General features: G+C 42.6%; 1 protein-coding gene and 1 pseudogene across 4 annotated transcripts in view; one reads left to right on the top strand and one right to left on the bottom strand.

Annotated features, from left to right (window-relative positions):
• The first annotated feature begins 304 nt into the window (after nucleotides 1-304).
• LOC137370910 (BTB/POZ domain-containing protein KCTD14-like) lies at nucleotides 305-997 on the top strand (annotated as a pseudogene).
• Nucleotides 998-7,296: 6,299 nt separating this feature from the next.
• rsf1a (remodeling and spacing factor 1a) overlaps nucleotides 7,297-18,760 on the bottom strand; it is a 112,346-nt gene continuing 100,882 nt past the window's right edge. For all 4 annotated transcript variants that reach the window (XM_068033067.1, XM_068033070.1, XM_068033068.1 and 1 more), the window contains one exon: nucleotides 7,297-18,119. In XM_068033067.1, the coding sequence (XP_067889168.1) occupies nucleotides 17,632-18,119 (488 nt within the window). In that variant the 3' untranslated portion in view covers nucleotides 7,297-17,631. The remainder of the gene's footprint in view (nucleotides 18,120-18,760) is intronic.

The raw sequence follows: 18,760 nt of genomic DNA, 5'->3' as shown, positions 1-18,760 counted from the left end.
TATGTTATGCTCCTAAACTATTTGATTATTTGCAGAGTAAACCTGACATGGGCTGAATGCCCTGCTTCAGTTTTATAACTTCCACGGTCTTGAAGAAAAAAATTGCAAGGATACGTGGAAAGAGCGGGAGAGTCAGATAAACTGGATTGTTCTTTGAAAGAGCTGGCACAGCCTTGATACGCTGAATGACCTCCTTCCGTGTTGTACTTATGATTCTATGTGTGACCCTTGCTCTGAAGCCATAATCTGTAGCTTCAAATGGAACACAGCAACTGGAGGCAAATTTTAATAAAATTACACCTCTCTCTCTTCGTCCCTACAATAGGCCTCAGCAGTGATTAATCTTAATGTCGGGGGTGAGATCTACACCACAACACTGAGCACCCTGAGGAGATATCCGAGGTCCAGACTGACCGAAATGTGCAGTGGTCGTGCTAAAGTTACCTTAGACTCCAATGGGAGAATCTTCATCGACAGAGAAGGGACCTACTTTAAATACATTCTGGAATTTCTTCAGAGCGAACGGCCACCAACCCAGTTCATAGAGGAAATTTACCACGAGGCGCTGTTCTACAACATAGAATCCCTGGTGCAGCTGCTGAAGGACTCGCCCGAAATGTACGGTGAGCTTGTCGGAAGGCAGCAGTTTCTAGCAGAGGTGCCGAATTACAGGGAGAATGTAGAAGTGGTTATTCATCTAGCCAGGGCAGCTAGTGTGGCGTCCCGCCAATCCACGGTGATGGTTTGCATCATCAAAAGCAAAGAGGATGAGGCGAAGTATCTGGAGGCCATCAATGATCTTGGCAATGACAGGGGTACTATCGTGAAATTCGGCCCCTGGAAGCCATCTCCAACAGTCTCTGACTTACTGTACTGCATCAAACTGGACACAGAGAAAAGGGATTATAAAGTTTGTTACCAACCCTACGAGACAGGAAAAGGGCTGCTTTCCAAGTCTTGCACTCTGCTGTATGAGTTTATATTCACTTGGTGGTGATGTATTACCATAGTATTTACAACACAAGAAAATAATTTGGCACAACAGATCCATACTGGTGTTTATGCTCCACACCAGCCTCCTCCACCCCATCAACATATCCTTCTATTCCTTTCTACCTCGTGTTTATCCAGCTTCACCTTGAACGTATCTATACTATTCACCTCAACTACTCCTGTGGTAGTGAGTTCCACATTCACACCACTCTCTGGATAAAGGGGTTTCTCTTGAATTCTCTATTGGATTTATTAGTAACAACCTTATATTTATGGCCCTTAGTTCAGGTCTTATCTGCAAGTGGAAACATATTCTCTACGTCTACACTATCAAACCTTTTCATAATCTTAAAGACCTCTATCTCAGTTTTCTCTTTTCTGCAGAAAAGAAACCCAGCCTGGTCAATCTTTCCTGATAGATATACCCTCTTAGTTTTGGTATCAATCTGGCAAGTCAAGTTTTGCACCATCTCCAGCGTGTCTAGTCTCCATATTATAAAAATATAGAGTGGCTGGGAGGATGGAAATCTCATGGGACCAGCTAAGTGCCCAAGAAGCTGATGTCTCTTACTCAATGTAATAGAATAGCTTGTCTCTGCTAATGGATTAAAATTTAATTCATCCTGATCCTCAACTGTGCAGCTAGAATGCCTAAAATCTGCAGATGACACAAAATTTGGAGGTGTACTTAACAGTGATGAAGATACTAATAGGATTCAAGAGGACAAATAGGCTGGTGGAATGGCCGGACACACTGCAGATGAAATTCAACACAGAAAAGTACATGGTGACACATTTTGGTCGGAAGAACGAGGAGAGACAATACAAGCTAAATGGTACAATTTTGAAGGGGGTGCATGAGCAGAAAGAACTGGGGCTGCTTGTGCACAAATCTTTGTGGGGGGACACGACAAATAAACAAAGCAGTTAATAAAGCACATGGAATCCTGGGCTTCATAAAGAGGCGTAGAGTACAAACTCCAGGTAGTCATGCTAAATCTTAGTTTTGATAACATTAGTAAAACATTTGGCCCCCGCTGGAATAGTGTGCCCAATTCTAGGAAGGACGTGAAAGCTTTGGGGAGGGTATAAAGACAGGCACGATATAAATTAGAGTCTTCCTTACTCTTTGCGTGAATCAGTGACAAATAAGAAATCCATTTGCAAAATCTCAGTTGAACGATGGCATTTTTTCCACATCTCAGCTTCAAAAGTTCCAGCACCTTGTGTTAAAGAAATAATTAGAGCTACTAGAATTTGCTATTACTTCCCTTGCCATAAATGAATTGCTGGATGGTTGGGAATGAGGTATATGTTCAGTGCATTCTGTGCCATTCATCCTATTTGCATTGCAGGGACAGGAGGAGGCCATTCAGTCCCTTGTGCCTGCTCTGCCCTTTAATTAGATTGTGGCTGATTTGCACCTTAAATCTATTTGTCCACCTTAGCTCCATATCCCTTTCCCTACCAAAAATCTATCAACTTCAGACTTGAATATTCCAATCGCCCTGGCATTCAAGCCTTTCAGAAGAAAATGAGAATTCCAGACTCCTACTATTCTACATATTTCCTACATTAAACCAGTGAACACACTTCCAAAAAAAAGTGTCTAACTGATCGTAACACACTTTGGGATGCAAGTGTGGAAAAGCACTAAATAAATGCAAGTTTTCCTTTACCCTTTTTGTGAATCAGTGGCAATGAAAATCCAATCACAAAAGCTCTGTTGAATAATGTCTTTAGGCCTGCAATGTTTTTTTAAAAAAAAAAACTCTGCTGACCTGCATCAGTCAGAGCAGAGCCCAGATTGGCTGCAGCATGAAAAAAAATGACAATCCATGACATCCTTGTGCCTGCAGCTACACTGCTACATCCAGAGAATGACAGTATTTACAGCACAGAAACCATGCTGGTGTGTATGTACAACATGATCCTCCTCCAACCATATCCTTCTATTGCTTTCTCCCTCATGTGTTTAACTAGCTTCCCCTTAAATGCATCTATGCTGGTCACCTCAACCAGTCCCTGTGGTAGATAGCTCCACATTCTAATCATTCGCCACAGAACCATAGAAAAGTTACGGCACAGAAAGAGACCACTCAGCCCATCATGTCTGCACCGGCTGAAAAAAACTAGCTCCCCATCTAATCCCACCTTCCATCATCTGGTACATAACCTTGCAGGTTCAGCATTTCAGGTGCAAGGCCAGGTACCTTTTAAATGAGTTGAAGGTTTCTGCCTCCACCACTGATCTGGGCAGCCAATTCCAGGCACCCACCACCCTCTGGGTAAAGGAGTTTTTCCTCATGTCCCTCTAACCTTTCTACCGATCACCTTAAATCTGTGTCCCCTGGTAATTGACCTCTCCGCTAGGGGAAACAGGTCCTTACTGTCTACTCTATGTAGGCCCCTGATAATTTTATACACCTCAATTAAGTAATGCCTCAGCCTCCTCTGTTCTAAGGAAAAGAAACCTAGCCAATCCAATCTTTCCTCACAGCTGCTATTTTCAAGCCCTGGCAACATTCTTGTAAATCTCCTCTGTACTCTCTCCAGAGCAATTATGTCCTTCCTGTAATGTGGTGACCAGAACTGTAAGCAATACACTAGCTGTGGCTTACCCAGCATTTTATACAGTTCCAGCATTACATCCCCGCTTTTGTATTCTATACCTCAGTCAATAAAGGAAATCATTCCATATGCCTTCTTTACCACTTTATCTACCTATCCTGCCACCTTCAGGGACCTGTGGACATGCACTCCAAGGTCTCACTTCTTCTACCCCTCTCAATATCTTCCCATTTATTGTGTATTCCCTTGTTTTGTTTGCCCTCCCTAAATGCATTGGAATCATAGAAAAAGTACAGCACAGAAGGACGCCATTCAACCCATCATGTTCCGCACCAACCTAATAAACTAGCCGCCCAAACTAACCCCACCTTCCAGCACCTGGTCCATAGCCTTGCAGGTTACAGCACTTCAGGTGCATGTCCAGATACCTTTTAAAAGAATTGAGGGACTCTGCCTCCACCACCATTCCTGACAGCGAATTCCAGACACCCACCACCCTCTGGGTGAAAAAGTTTCTTCTCTAATCCTTCTACCACTCACATTAAATCTGTGTCCCCTGGTAACTGACCTCCGTGCCAGGGGAAACAGTTCCTTCCTGTCCACTCTCTCTAGGCCCCTCATAATTTTCTACACCTCAATCAAGTCACCCCTCAGCCTCCTCTGTTCCAGGGAAAACAACCCTAGCCTATCCAATCTTTCTTCATATCTGCAACCTTCATGCCCTGGCAACATTCTTGTAAATCTCCTCTGTACTCTCTCCAGAGCATTTGAGGTGACCAGAACTGTATGCAATACTCCAGCTCTGGCCTCACCAGTGTTTTATACAGTTCCAGCATAACATTCCTGCTTTTGTACTCGATACCTCAGCCAATAAAGGAAAGCAATCCATATGCCTTCTTCACCACCTGTCCTGCAACCATCAGGGGCCTGTGGACATACACTCCAAGGTCTCTCACTTCTTCTACCCCTCTCAATATCCTCTCGTTTATTGTGTATTCCCTCGCTTTGTTTGCCCTCGCTAAATGCAATACCTCACACTTCTCTGGATTAAATTCCATCTGCCACTTTTCTGCACACTCAACCAAACCATTGATATCTTTCTGGAGTCCTCGGCTTTCCTCTTCACGATTAACTACATGGCCAATTTTTGTGTGATCAGCAAATTTCCCAACCATGCCTCCCACATTTAAGTCCAAATCATTAATATATACCACAAACAGCAAGGGACCCAATACCGAGCCCTGTGGAATGCCACTGGAAACAGCTTTCCATTCGCAAAAACATCCGTCGACTACTACCCTTTGCTTCCTGTCCCTGAGCCAATTCTGGATCCAACCTGCCACATTCCCCTGTATCCCATGGGCTTTTATTTTACCTACCAGTCTGCTATGCGGGACCTTGTCAAATGCCTTACTAAAATCCATGTAAACCATATCCACTGCACTACCCTCATCAATCCTCCTTGTTACTTCCTAAAAATACTCAAGTAATTTAGTAAAACATGACCTCCCCTAACAAATCCATGTTATCCCTGATTAATCCGTGCCTTTCTAAGTGACAGTTTATCCTATCCCTCAGAATAGATTCTAACAATTTACCCACCACTGAGGTCAGACTGACTAGCCTATAATTATGTGGCTTATCCCTTGCACCCTTTTTAAACAATGGTATAACGTTCGCAGACCTCCAATCATCTGGTACCGCGTCTGTATCTAGTGAGAATTTAAAGATGATCCTCAGTGCATTCGCTATTTCCTCCCTGGCTTCCTTTAACAACCTGGGATGCAATCCATCCGGTCCTGGCAATTTATCCACTTTCAGGGATGTCAGACCCTCAAGCACTTCCTCTCTCATTGTGCTTATTGTATCCAATGTTTCACACTCCTCCTCTTTGACTACAATGTCTGCATCAACTCTCTTGTGAAGACAGAGACAAAAAACTCATTAAGAGCCCTGCCCACATCTTCTCCATCAACGTATAAGTTCCCCTGTACATCTCTGATAAGTCTTACCCTTTCCTTATCCTCTTGCACATAATGTACTGATAAAACATCTTCAGGTTTTCCTTGATTTTACCTGCCAATAATTTTTCATGTCCTCTTTGCTTTTCTAAATTTCCTTTTTTACTTCACTCCTGCACTTTCTATACTCCTCTCGGCTTCCTAAAGTATTATATTTGTGATTGTGATAAGCTTTTATTTTGCTTTAACTTACCCTGTAAGCTTTTAGATAACCAGGGGCTCTACATTTGGCAGTACCACCCTTAATCTTTGTGGGGACATGCCTACTGTGTCCATAGTATTTTGCTCTTGAAAGCCTCCCATTGGTTTGCCACTGATTTTCCTTCAAGTAGCTGTATCCAGTCCACTTTGTGTCACTCGCTAATTTTGCCAATGTTCTGCCTCCTGTTCCCTGCCCTAAAATTGTCCTAAGACTGAGCTCAGGGTCCCATCCCTCTGCCAATCTAGTTTAAACCATCCCCAACAGCACTAGCAAACCTTCCTGCAGGATATTTGTCCCAATCCTGGTCAGGTGCAGACTTTTCGGCTTGTACAGATCCCACCTTCCCCAGAACCAGACCCAATGCTCCAGAAATCTGAAGCCCTCCCTTCTGCACCATCTCTCCAGCCACACATTCATCTGGTGTACTTTCCTATTACTAAACTCACTAGCACATGGCCTTGGGACTAATCTGGAGATTACTGGAGGGGCGGCACAGTGGTTAGCACCGCAGCCTCACAGCTCCAGCGACCCGGGTTCAATTCTGGGTACTGCCTGTGTGGAGTTTGCAAGTTCTCCCTGTGTCTGCGTGGGTTTCCTCCGGGTGCTCCGGTTTCCTCCCACATGCCAAAAGACTTGCAGGTTGATAGGTTAATCGGCTGTTATAAATTGTCCCTAGTATAGGTAGGTGGTAGGGAAATATAGGGATCTGGTAGGAATATGGAATTAGTGTAGGATTAGTATGGATGGGTGGTTGATGGTCGGCACAGACTCGGTGGGCCGAAGGGCCTGTTTCAGTGCTGTATCTCTAAAAACTAAAAAAAAAACTACTACCCTTGTGGTCCTGCTTGCTAATCTCTTTCCTAACTCCCTAAATTCTCACTCTTCCGGACTGAATACCATCTGCTACCTTTCCGCCCACGCAACCAAACCATTGATATCATTCTGGACACTACAGCTATCCTCTTCACTAGGGGAAGAAGTTCCTCCTGAATTCCCTATTGGATTTATTAGTGACTGTGTTTTATTTAAGAACTCTGGGTTAGCCTCACCTGTAAGTGGAAATAGCTCTGCATCTATTCTGTCCAGAGAAGTCTTGGAAAATCTATGGCCTGTACAGCTTCTTCTGCTCTATTCTTTATTTTTGCTGCATCTCAGTGTTCGATCAATTAATAGTAATACACACACTTCCTTTCCAATAATTACACATTGAAAAGGAAATTGATCGGAATTATCAATAAGACCAGAAACAGTCTCAATTTTGAAGATTCCTCCGTTTGGTGAATCGAGTTAAAAGGACATAAACAGGAGGTTAGAAGAAATGTTTTTTGGCTGACCTGAAGTGATAAGGGAATGGTTAACCATAAATGGTTATTTAAACCCAGTCAATTATGATATTTAAGAGGAAACTGAACACTTGGAGAGATACTAAATATAAGGAAAGGAATTGGTTAGCTCCAACGTTATACCAGAACCTATGATTACTTCCACTTTATTTAAAAGTTTACATAGAAATTAAAGCACACAACAGGTCTGTGATGTTTATGCTCTACTGAAGCTTCCTCCTACCCTACTTCATCTAACTATCAGCATAACCTTTTATTCTTTTCACCCTCATGTACTTATCTAGCTTCCCCTTAACTATTTGATACACTAGCTGGTCTCAAAAAAACTTACAATTAAATCGCTTGTCTGACATACCTCTTTATATTAAAAGAAAATTACTTTTCATTTTAAAAGTATATTTTCATCTGCTACGTGAGGAATAAACACCCATACAAAAACCAACTCAATTCGGTCTCCATTTCCAAAAGGACTTTTACGACAATAAGAATTCTTTTGCTAAAATGAAAGCATTATGTTCAGCACTTTGGCGACAAATTTACAGCTGTGTTTATATGACATAAGAAAAATAATACGGCAGGTAACAAAACAAATAAAAATAATTGTTGCAGACAAAACTTAAGGGGCATGAGGCCTAGCTTATACACAACAGAATCAGACCAGACTTCAGTGAGATCACAAAACATTGACCCAAAAAAATGAAATTGGCACCATTTTCAGCATTTTGGTTTTAAAAAAACTTCATATACAAAGAATGTCTTCAGCTATTTAATACCAATAAGATTTCTCAATATAGCAAGGTGGAGTTAACACTCTTGAGCACTGTTGCTAGTTTTTGGGGAAAGAAAAATAAACTGAAGGCCCCTTTTTAATAAAAAAAAAGACAGGAAAAAACAATTTACAAGGGGGTACCAGAAGCTGAACTGCATTTTCTAGGAACTTTTAAAATGTAAGAAACATCTTTAGAAAATTTACAAATACAATAAATTGGTCATTTGTCTAATTGCTTTGTATGGTGTCTGGATTGTGCCACTGCATTTACTGGCAAGAAAAGACACTGCACTTCAAAGTAGACCATTGGAAGTGAGAAGCTTGAAGGCCACTGGTTAGGGCCTTGATATGAATGTAAGTTTTAAAAGATGTTTTTTTTTAAGAAATCACATTTACATGCAGATTTTAGATCTAATTGGAAGGTAATTTCACTTGTATCTTATGGTTTCGTGTGTAATGTGTTTGTTACGTGGATAAGAACACGAAGAACAGGAATGAACTGATCAGAGGGGAACAGTCTCTTTGAATCTCAGTTAGCACTATGAACTGCACAAACTGTACTGCCTTAGTAGTGGTGCCCAAGAACCGAGGAGACAGAATTGTTGGTATAGTCCCTCTACCAACTGACCGTTAATGTAATTGGTGCTGTTGCTATGTCTCCAATGGTGCCCAGGAGCACAGTGCATGGATACCAAGAAAGACTGCGGAAAACAGTAGAGGGGCAACAGAAAATGTGGCCTTCCCTTTTATCAGCTTCAGACATTTAGTGCCGTGCTGGGTGACCCAGCCTTCTGAAGATAGAGGTTCTCCACAGCCAACAGAGCTAACTCGCCAGATCTGGGGGCCATCATGGCCCAGTTAGAAACTGGTATCAACATCTGAACCAGTACTGCACTGCAGCAACAACAAGCAACTTCTGAGAAAACAGGGCTTGGACCTCACTGAGCTGTGCTCAAATAGCACTATTTTCATTGCCCTACATTGGTGGCTGTGCCTTCAGCTGCTTGGGTCCTACCTTTTAGAATTCCTTCCCTAAACATCTGCATCTCTCTCTCTTCCTTTAAGACTCTCCTTACAATCTACCTTTGACCACCTGGCTAAAATCTCACGTGGCCCCATGTCAAATTTTGCTTGATAGCACTCGCGTGGTGACTTGGGATGTTTACCATGTTAAAGGTGTTCAGTAAATGCAAGTTGTTTTCCTGCCTTAACTCAATACAAGATTGTCATATTTCATCATATCTCAGCTTCAAGGTTCCAGCATCTTGTGTTCAAGGAATAATTAAATTCCTTGAAATTAGCTATTACTTCCCTTATCATAAATTATCTTTATTATTCACTCACATGATGCAGGCATCACTGGCAAGGCCATCATTTATTGCCCATCCGTAGTTGTCCTTCAGGAGTGGCTTGCTAGGCTATTTCAGAGGGCAGTTAAGAGTCAACCACATCGCTATAGGTCTGGAGTCACATGTCGGCCAGACGTCAGGTTTCCCTCCCTAAAGGACATTACTGAACCAGATGAGTTTTTACGACAATCCGGTAGTTTCATGGTCACTAGCTTTTTATTCCAGATTTTATTTAATTAATTGAATTTAAATTCTCCAGCTGCCATGGTAGGATTTGAACTTGTATCAGTAATTAGTTCAGACCTGTGGAGTACTAACCAATAACAATCACTATGCTACTGTACCCTGTAATTGCTTTAAGAGGAGTGAATTGTTTGGGGAACTGGGGAGGGATGAGGGAAAGAATGACACAGCGCATCTTGTGTCATGCAGCACTGTGGCAGAACTCATTTTGCCTCCTCAGCCAGACCATTGACGAAGTACCATGTTGTTCATGAGGAAGAGATAGGGAAGAGAATTCAGAATAGGAACAAGAATGCATCATTTTATTAAACCTCACCCAGCACCACCTTAAAAATAAGACGCAGTAAGCACTTAAGCTTGGTGCAGGTCACTTAGCTGTCCTTCCCAGCAGGGAATAGCAAATACTTGGCCTAGAAACACTGAAGTAAGGGAAGATAAACAACCAACTGTGGTTTCCCTGTGCGACAGGTCACAACACATGACTGGCAAGCACAAATGGAGGACCTTCCTTCTTTACTAAAACTAGCAGGCAAAGCGTCTTCTCACCTGCACCAAAAAGAAAGCTATATTGCTCACTCAAAGACAGTTAATTTTTTTTAAATGCACAGTCAACAGTGACTGAGTTAAAGGTGCTGCTGCATTTTCTATCTTTTAATTAAAAAAATTAACTGGTGAGTTACTTTTCCATAAAGAAAAATTACTATTCATGAAAGGCACATTTGAATATTAAAATCAAATGCTGAAATATCAGCACTGTGAATAAAGCTTTTCTTGCACAAAGCTTCTGTGCATCCTTCCCAAAATGGTGCTGTTATTCCGAGATGACAGGGAATCTTAAAAGTAGACTTTAAGGCTGGAATTGCGGTCAGAGCATCTTTGGAATTTAAGAGATAGGGGCTGTTCTACCTATTTTTGCTCAAACTCTGGGGAAACTGCCCTGTTTGTATTGGGGAGGTGGGTTCCACAGCAGGCCAAGACAATTATTCGACAGTAACTCACAACCTTCTTTCTGTCGCCTGATGGTTGGGAAGGCCCCTGGAGACAGTAGCCAGAGATCACGGTCATATCTGCCCTTGTTCTCTCACCTTGCTAACATGATGCAAGGACAGCAGTTTTCAGACCTTATTAAGTTGCCCACTCAACTTACTAGCAACTCTTGCATGCCATCGACAATTCTAAGTTAAACAACTCAATACAGAAAGAAATTAGAACTTGAATATGAACCTTTTAACCAGAAGCACAAAGGCCTTAAAGAGAGTTAGCATAAAAAAAAACTCATGAGAGTATATTGAAACTTACTGATAACAACCATCTTTGGGAGCGTGATTTGCCACAATCAATCCTGCAGATTTCTGCACTTGTCAAGCATAGCAGAATTTGCTGCTGAAACATCAGTATTTTGCACATGAAAGTCCCAGGGGCAGCAAAAATACTGTTTGCTGAGAGGGTCTAAACTGAAAAGGCACTTTTCTTAATGAGAACATATCTATAGGCAGTCTCCAGGCTATATCAATATCCCCATTCTCTGATAAATAAATCCCACGTATCATAGACGTATTAAATCTTGTGGTACAGCAGCAATGCAGGTGCCTGTCTTTTAACACAACAGGGCACGTCTACTGTTGGCTTACTCATCAGATGATGCTTAGCACTGCTTAATTGAAGCTCTGATTTAATAACAGACAGAGCTGTTTGTTTCAACTGGTACTTTGTCATCGAAGGAACTCAGTAACAGTGAAAGAACTCTCAAGCCACTATGAAAAAATTGTTTGATTTGCTGGTTTTGCAGAAAATTGTGCAGCTGACTGAAACTGTACTGGGCCCAATCTTAATTCTCTCCGCTGATGGCACTCTGTATGTTGGCAAAAGCACATTGCTGGCTGAACTGTCTCGGACGACCACAAGTGTATCTCACCAGCAGGCTGAAGCAAAATGGCAGAATAGCAGTGGTAACTTTGGCCAATTGAGGCATGCAATGAAACCACCCTCCAAGTAAGTTACACTGCATCCAAGGTCACTGGCAGGTTAAGCTGCAAAATGTCCCGTATGGTATTAGAGGTTAAGATACAATGGTTATATAGTACAGAAAGATCTCTTCATAGCGTATATGTGAGCCAGTTCAACAGAATGATTTTGCCAAGTCTACATATCTGTGCATTCCCCACTCATTCTTAACTTGGTGCACTTTCCCAGGAATGTACAATTTCCATTTAGCAACTTTAACATAATAAATGTCCCAAGGTGCTTATCCCTTCTATGACTTATAGGCACTAGTCATCTTGTGTAAAGGCATTGCCCATATGGAAGTGAGCCATACACATCAGAAGGTTTAACAATTGGTCAGAGTTGAGTCAGTTAATTGCAGCCAGGGCAGCAGTCAAGGCATCATAACTGACCTACTGTCCTTGGTCAGGTGAGTACACCAAAGTGGATGGTAAAAGATGAAAACAGTTGAGGCTTTCATTCCCACACTGGAAAGTGCACGCGTGCAGACAAGGGCAATGGCAGGCCAGACTTAGGTGAGACTCCAGTTCAATTAGATTGCTAAGACCAGCTGAGGCCCAAGAGTAGGCAGTCAATGGCAGCACTGGAACATGTGCTTGTGAAGAACAGCCATTCCTTAACAGGAAGTCCAACAAGTGGCGAGTCGACACTGCAATCCTCAGAGTGGGTAATGTTATTCGAACTGGGGCCTCACCCAAGCCTGATGTGCGAAGGGCCATGGGGCACCCTCCGACTTTGAAGGTGCTATCTAAATTCAAGTTGTTGCAGTACATGCTTTGACATATGATGACAAGAGTTCAATCAAAGACATAGCAGGGCTGTATTTTCCTAGCACAGTAACCCAGCACAAGTCAGCAGCTTCAGAGAATAATGTCAGCTCATAACCATGAAGCTTATGCCCAGTACATCCCAGGATCCCAAGCAGCAAACAAGAGGTCTTCACGACGCTGTAAATTGAAGGACATTAACACAACCAGAGGTTGTCAGTACTTAATTTGGCCCAAGACATTTGATCCATTACGTAAGCAATAACAAAAACACAGATGTCAGAGTCTAACATTTGGCAACTAATACAGCACCATAAGAGCAAGCCAAGTTATAGTCACCCCCTGTATAGTAACTAACCAAGTTCACACATTCCTACAGAATACTGTACAGGGGTAGTTAAAAATGTTTATAAAAAGACACAGCTAAATAGAGATTCCATAGAATGCAGGCTCCGCACAGCTAGTTTAAGTACAGTAAATTTAAAATTTGCGGTGGACGTGTGTGAATAAAACCAAAAGTACAATGGCAGGGAAGATTTTATATAGATAAGATGCTGCCACAACCTCATATTTTTCAATTTCTGTTTAGTTAATATTTTAAACACCATTGCTTTGCAGATGCACAATATTTCATTGTGCTCCTTTATAAAGAAGTTTGTAATTTTCAGAAATGCCCCAAATTATCTTTCAAGCGCAAGAGAATTTATTTTGGAAATTTGTGCTGAAAAAGAAAATAAACAGGTGCTCAAACGGTTAAAGAGGGCACTCCTTATTGTTTAGTATAAAAGTAACTGAAGACAACACCAGCATGAGAGATTGCAACGAGAGGGGGAGAGAGAAAGCGAGGGGGGAGGGAAAGAGAAAGCCGGGGGGGTGTGGGGGAAGGAGGGAGAGAGAGAAAGCGAGGGGGAAAGGGGGAGAGAGAGAAAGCGAGGGGGAAAGGGGGAGAGAGAGAAAGCGAGGGGGAAAGGGGGAGAGAGAGAAAGCGAGGGGGAAAGGGGGAGAGAGAGAAAGCGAGGGGGAAAGGGGGAGAGAGAGAAAGCGAGGGGGAAAGGGGGAGAGAGAGTGAGAAAGCAAGGGGGTGAGAGTGAAAGTGGGGGGCGCGAGAAAAAGCGAGGAAGGGTGAGAGAGAAAGCAAGAGTTGGAGACAGCGAGAGAGAAAAGAGAAAGCAAGAGGAGACGAGAGGTGAAAAGAGAGGGAGGAAAAGAAAGCGAGGGGCTGCGAAGGGAGAAAGAGAGTGGGGGGGGGGGGGGGAAAGAAGGGAGAGAGAGAGAAAAAAATATATTTGGATTGGGATGGGCTGAAGCAAGGTTCCAGCAGGGCTCAATATTTGTTGCAGTACCCACATGTAATTGTAAACCACACATTGGGGTCCCCTCATATACTACCAGCACTTACCAGCAAGAAAAGGCAGTCTTGGATGTGTGCAACAGCCAAACTATGCAGCACATTGATCACAGTTAATACTCAAATATGGTTCTTTTTACAGCATTGTCAACAGGTTTATTTAGCAAACAGTACCTGTATGTTATGGGAGCGAGAGGAAAAAAAAAATCACACCTAAACCAATACACATTTTGTATGATATGCGCAACTCACCAGACCTGCAATCACCTGTACTTCACTCAGTGGTACAGCTCCAGACGCAAACCAGATTTCTATAACTTACAAGATCTATATAATGGCACTGCTGGGCAGATGAAATACTGTAACATACTTCACAAAGTCCCAGCGACAACGCACTTTATTGGCTGTCACAACTGATTCAATGTGTCCAGCAGTGTTTTGTCATGGGGTCTTGTGATTCGACAGCCATATGTACACTGATAAGAGAGGGAAAGGCAGTACAGAAGCTCAAACACTTTATGCTGCAAGTATTTTCACTGACCAAAAGGATTCTGGTTTAATACTGGCTACATCAGTTGTGGAGGCTTACTTCAGTAGGAGGGTATAAATGGCTGAGATTCAATATCTGAAAGTGTTCAACAGAGGTCAAATTACAATTTACAAATCGTTCAGGCACTACCTTGAGCTTGTAAGCATCATGCAGGAAAGCATCACTACCATCAGGGTGAACTTCTAAACTGCCTACTCCCTACAAGTAACAACCAGAGAGAAGTCAGTGAAGTATGAGAACCTGCCCCTTATAAAATACTCCACTATTTTCCTCCCCTCCCAAAGGTGCTGACTCCTGTTGGGATACAAGTTTTGCAGTTGCCAGTCAGCCCTTCTGTTACGGAGGCAAAGTGGCCAGTCTTCATCTGCAACCCTGGACAGCTTCCCTGTTGTGAAAGGCATCACAGCTGAGCACAAACTCATGTTTCATTCAGGAAGGCAGACACAGGAACTTTCCATTGGCTGAAGGATCGACAACCAGAGGGCACAATAAATGGTTATGATTTGGAAAGCACTGCCTGTCGGGTGGTGGATACAAATTCAATAGTAGCCTTCAAAGTGGAATTGAATAATTACTGGGAAGGAGATAAAAATTGCAGGGATATGGGGAAAGCGCAAGAGAATGAGACTAACTGGATCGCTCTTCAAAAGAACCGGTGCAGACTCGATGGGCTGAATGGCCTCCTTCTTTGCTGTACTACTGGATGCGACTAGGTGGCTGGATAGTGATTGGAAGTGGAAAACCAGTCTGATTACGAGCCACCGCTCCCCCCCCCCCCACCCCGACCCCAACCAAACACAGGGAGGCTAATCGTACAGCAACTTTATCAAAACCTCAGTTGAGATCAGCTAAGCCAGGATAGACAAGGAATCAAATCTGGTACCTTCTGGACTGTATGACTTCATTGCATTCTGCCTTCAGTGTTAACACTCAAGAAGGCACAGTGTTCCTTTAAGTGGCAAGGAGTGTGTTCAGGAATAGCGGTAATTCTTCCACTACCAATCCACCATTCATATGTAAAAGCATCGGCAGTAATTTTCTTTCCATCCCCATTTCAAAATGGTTGTAACAGTTTGAAATCAGGGGGCACTGCGCTGCATCCCCGAGGGAGGACGACTTTGAGGTTTATTAGCAGTGCGAGTTAGTAATTAAGTTTATCTAAAAATGCTTCATTGATGATCATAGAGAGCCAAGTCTTGCTCATTTGCCTTAGGGAACAGGAAAGGTATTTCATCGAATTTACAGCTCCAAAATAGGCCACTTGGCCCAATTGGTCTATGTCAGTGTTTATGCTTCTCTCTTCACTGTTAACCAGAATTTCCTTTTGTTCCCTTCTCCCTCATGTGCTCATCTAGTTTCCACTTTCAGGCCTTCTGAATTATCCTCAGATACTTGCCCAAAGTTTGTAATGCTCGATCGCAGCTTAAGGTGGAATGTTGTCCCCGCCCCCCTCCCCTATTGAAGTACTGGAACAGATTTTCTTGTTGCTGCACCTGGGTCCCTGCTTGTAGCTGAGAGCGAGAAATCGGGAGAGGATGATCAGAATGGACTTGAGGGGGCTGAATGGCCTACTCCTGTTCCTAGGTTTCTATAAGAGAGCCTGCTTGAAATACCAATTGACCGGTTTACACTGCAAGATCTGGAATGCATTTCCTTAAAATTGTCCACAGATGCATCTGCTGCTAGAGAGTCAGTATTGTCTAAAGGACATGAGACAACCAGCAAGGAGCAAAGTAGTCAGGTATTGCTACAGCTAACAGGCAAATGGACAGGGGACACTCAAGTTACAGGAAAAGCAAGTTACAGGAAAAGCAACTTCCATGTTCTGACACCAAAAATCAATGTGCACTTTTTCTTAAAAGTAGGGATATAATAATTTCATTAAAGAATACAAAGATGGATAAAGTAGCCTGTACACAGGACAACGGATTTACTACCACTGTACTAAAAAAGTCAACTGTGAACAACATGTATAATCAACATTCATTCTTTTGTTCAGTACCTCAGATTTGACAAATGTTTTCTCGATGCACATCGAGGTGAGGTACTGGGACAAACAAAACTACTTTGAACAGGTTTGTGTGTAACGATGATTTGTATCAGTGAGTTTGACACTATCTGAAAATGATACTTTACACATATATAATATATAACAATATATATTATATATATTATTTCATTCAGATAATGGGTATATTTCAAGCAAGCAAAACTTTAAAGAAATAATTCTTCTGCTTCACCCACTTAGGGTCAGATTTGGCCATGATGGCGTCCACGTTCGAATAGCCTGTCGACACTCACCACACACTGTCTGGGTTGGGACTGGGGGTGGGCGGTGAGAAATATATCAGTGAAGTTTTGGTAAAAGGCAGAGGAGTGTTGAATTAAAGCTCTGTTTGATGATCCCCAAGCCATGTTCATACTTTCTCAGTAGTCAGAGCCCACCCAACCCTTCCCTCACTGCCTTTCCATTGCTTTTTCAAGACAGCTCGAAGTACCCTCATGTCAGGTAGGTTAAATTAATCTTCAAAGTGGACTACAATCCAACTTCAAAATCTCCAGTCAGATGCATCAGTCTTAAGCCTGAAGTTCATACAGAGGCACCTAGGAAGAATGATCTATCTAAGAAAAATTTTAAATCTAAAAAGCGATGATCTGAGCACATCAGGGATGTTGCAGCACCGTGACAACCAATTAGTGTCATCACACCGTAGCAATCAATTAAAGTACTGATGCGTACTAGAGAGATCTATTGAACATCACAGTAGAGTTGCTTGGAAATAGAAAGTTTTCGAAATGGCCACCATCTACTGGAAGTTCCCTGCACATGCTACTACAATCGCTCTTAACTCAAAGCACTAAACGTCATCTACAGCAAAAATTTGGTGTTCTTTTGGAAATATTTTGGATCCAGGTACATGGCGTACCAAGTGGTGTCAGGACACTACACAACATACTTAAAAAGTATTTTTTCCGTATAGATATATATATATATATATTTTAAAAAAGACAAAGACATTAGAGGGTCAAAACAATCTTTCTGGAATGAGGAAGAATTTCATTTTTCTTCCACCCACCCCCACCACCTACCTGTTTGGGAAAATTCTGGGCCCTGAATTAAGGGTCAACATTTTTCTTCCTTAAAAAAAAAAGCACATTGGATCTTTTCTCAGCTGAAATTATTCAGGACCAAAAAGAAATGTAATTACAGTGAAATAAAAACAAGAAGGAACCTACTGTGTTAATTAACTTAAAATTGGTCATTTTATGGGGGGGGGGGGGGAAGGGGGAGGTGGGGACAGCAGGGAGATATAGGCCAGAGTGAGGGGAAGAAAGTAAGTGGGTGCAGGAGAATCTTGCTCTCTGGAGTAGTGAGGGGGGAGCAAAACAATCAAACAAAAAAAACACAATAACTGGCCTGATGTACAGCTACTATGGAATAAATTATTTAAACTAGTGTAAAAAGAGTTCTTATACTTGTTCATTATTACAAACATATTCTACAAGGTCAGTTACTCCCAAGAGATCATCTTCATCCTCCTCCCCTCCTTCGCCTCCTGCTCCCGCCTCTGGGGCCATCCCTTCACAGGCTCCATTCAGCGCCGGGCTGGGAGTGGAGTTAGTGTCCTTGGCCATTTGGTTCTTCTCACTGGTTCTGCTGATTACATTTTCCGATGCCTGCTCCGGACTCTGTCCATTGGTGGAGGGCAGTTCCACCAGGCCGCAGTCCAAAGAGCTGGCCTCCTTCTCTGCTTCTTCCAGCTCCTCCTCCTCGTCACTCATCAGCCGGTACTTCTTGCTGTAATCCCGGGTGGGCTTGGAGCGGAGTCTGCTCGTCAGTGCAGGCTCGTCTTCATCTTCATCATCCTCCTCCTCCTCGTCCTCAATCCTGTTCAGGCGCTTCCGTTGTGGCCGTTCCTTCGCCCGCTCTTCGTCTGAACTTCTGCTCCCGGAACTCTCTGGAAAAATAAAATTCATGTTGCTTTGCATTAATTTGAAGAAAATGATTTTTTTTCTGTAAAATAAGATTTTTTTTGCTCGTTAAGATGAGGGATGTTAGTTTATGAGGAACTCCTGGGTCAGGCTTCTTCTGCTCTTCCCCTGCCAAATCCAAAAGAACCTATTGTGGTATTTTTCAGTGCCTGCACCAATCATTTTGTGGCTTCTTTTGAGTGAAATTCCTGAATTAGGAGAAACTTTGTGCTGTGTCTCCATGCCTACAAGGAGGCAGACTGCAACTACCAGTACTGCTTTCATATAGGCTCTTATGGCAGCCACAACCTCTCCCACTCTGGATATGTCCAATTCATGCTTCTTCCCAGCTACATGAAGAGGGGAGTGGGACTAATTGGATAGCTCTTCCAAAGAGCCAGCACAGACACAATGGGCTGAATGGCCTCTTTCTGTGTTGTATGATTCTATGGTCCCTTACAAGTAACCAATTCCATCCCAATCCACATGTTATTTTCAGATTGCAGACAATGCTACGGTCTTCATTTATCACTTGGCAAGCATAAGTGAGTTATATAATCTTACAGTACAAAAGATCATTCAGCCCATCAGACCTGTGCTGGCTCATTGGAAGAGGTATCCAATTTGT

This window comes from Heterodontus francisci, chromosome 6, assembly GCF_036365525.1.
Source record: "Heterodontus francisci isolate sHetFra1 chromosome 6, sHetFra1.hap1, whole genome shotgun sequence".
In the NCBI taxonomy this organism is placed as follows: Eukaryota; Metazoa; Chordata; class Chondrichthyes; order Heterodontiformes; family Heterodontidae; genus Heterodontus; species Heterodontus francisci.
This window is presented reverse-complemented; position numbering and strand designations above follow the sequence as displayed.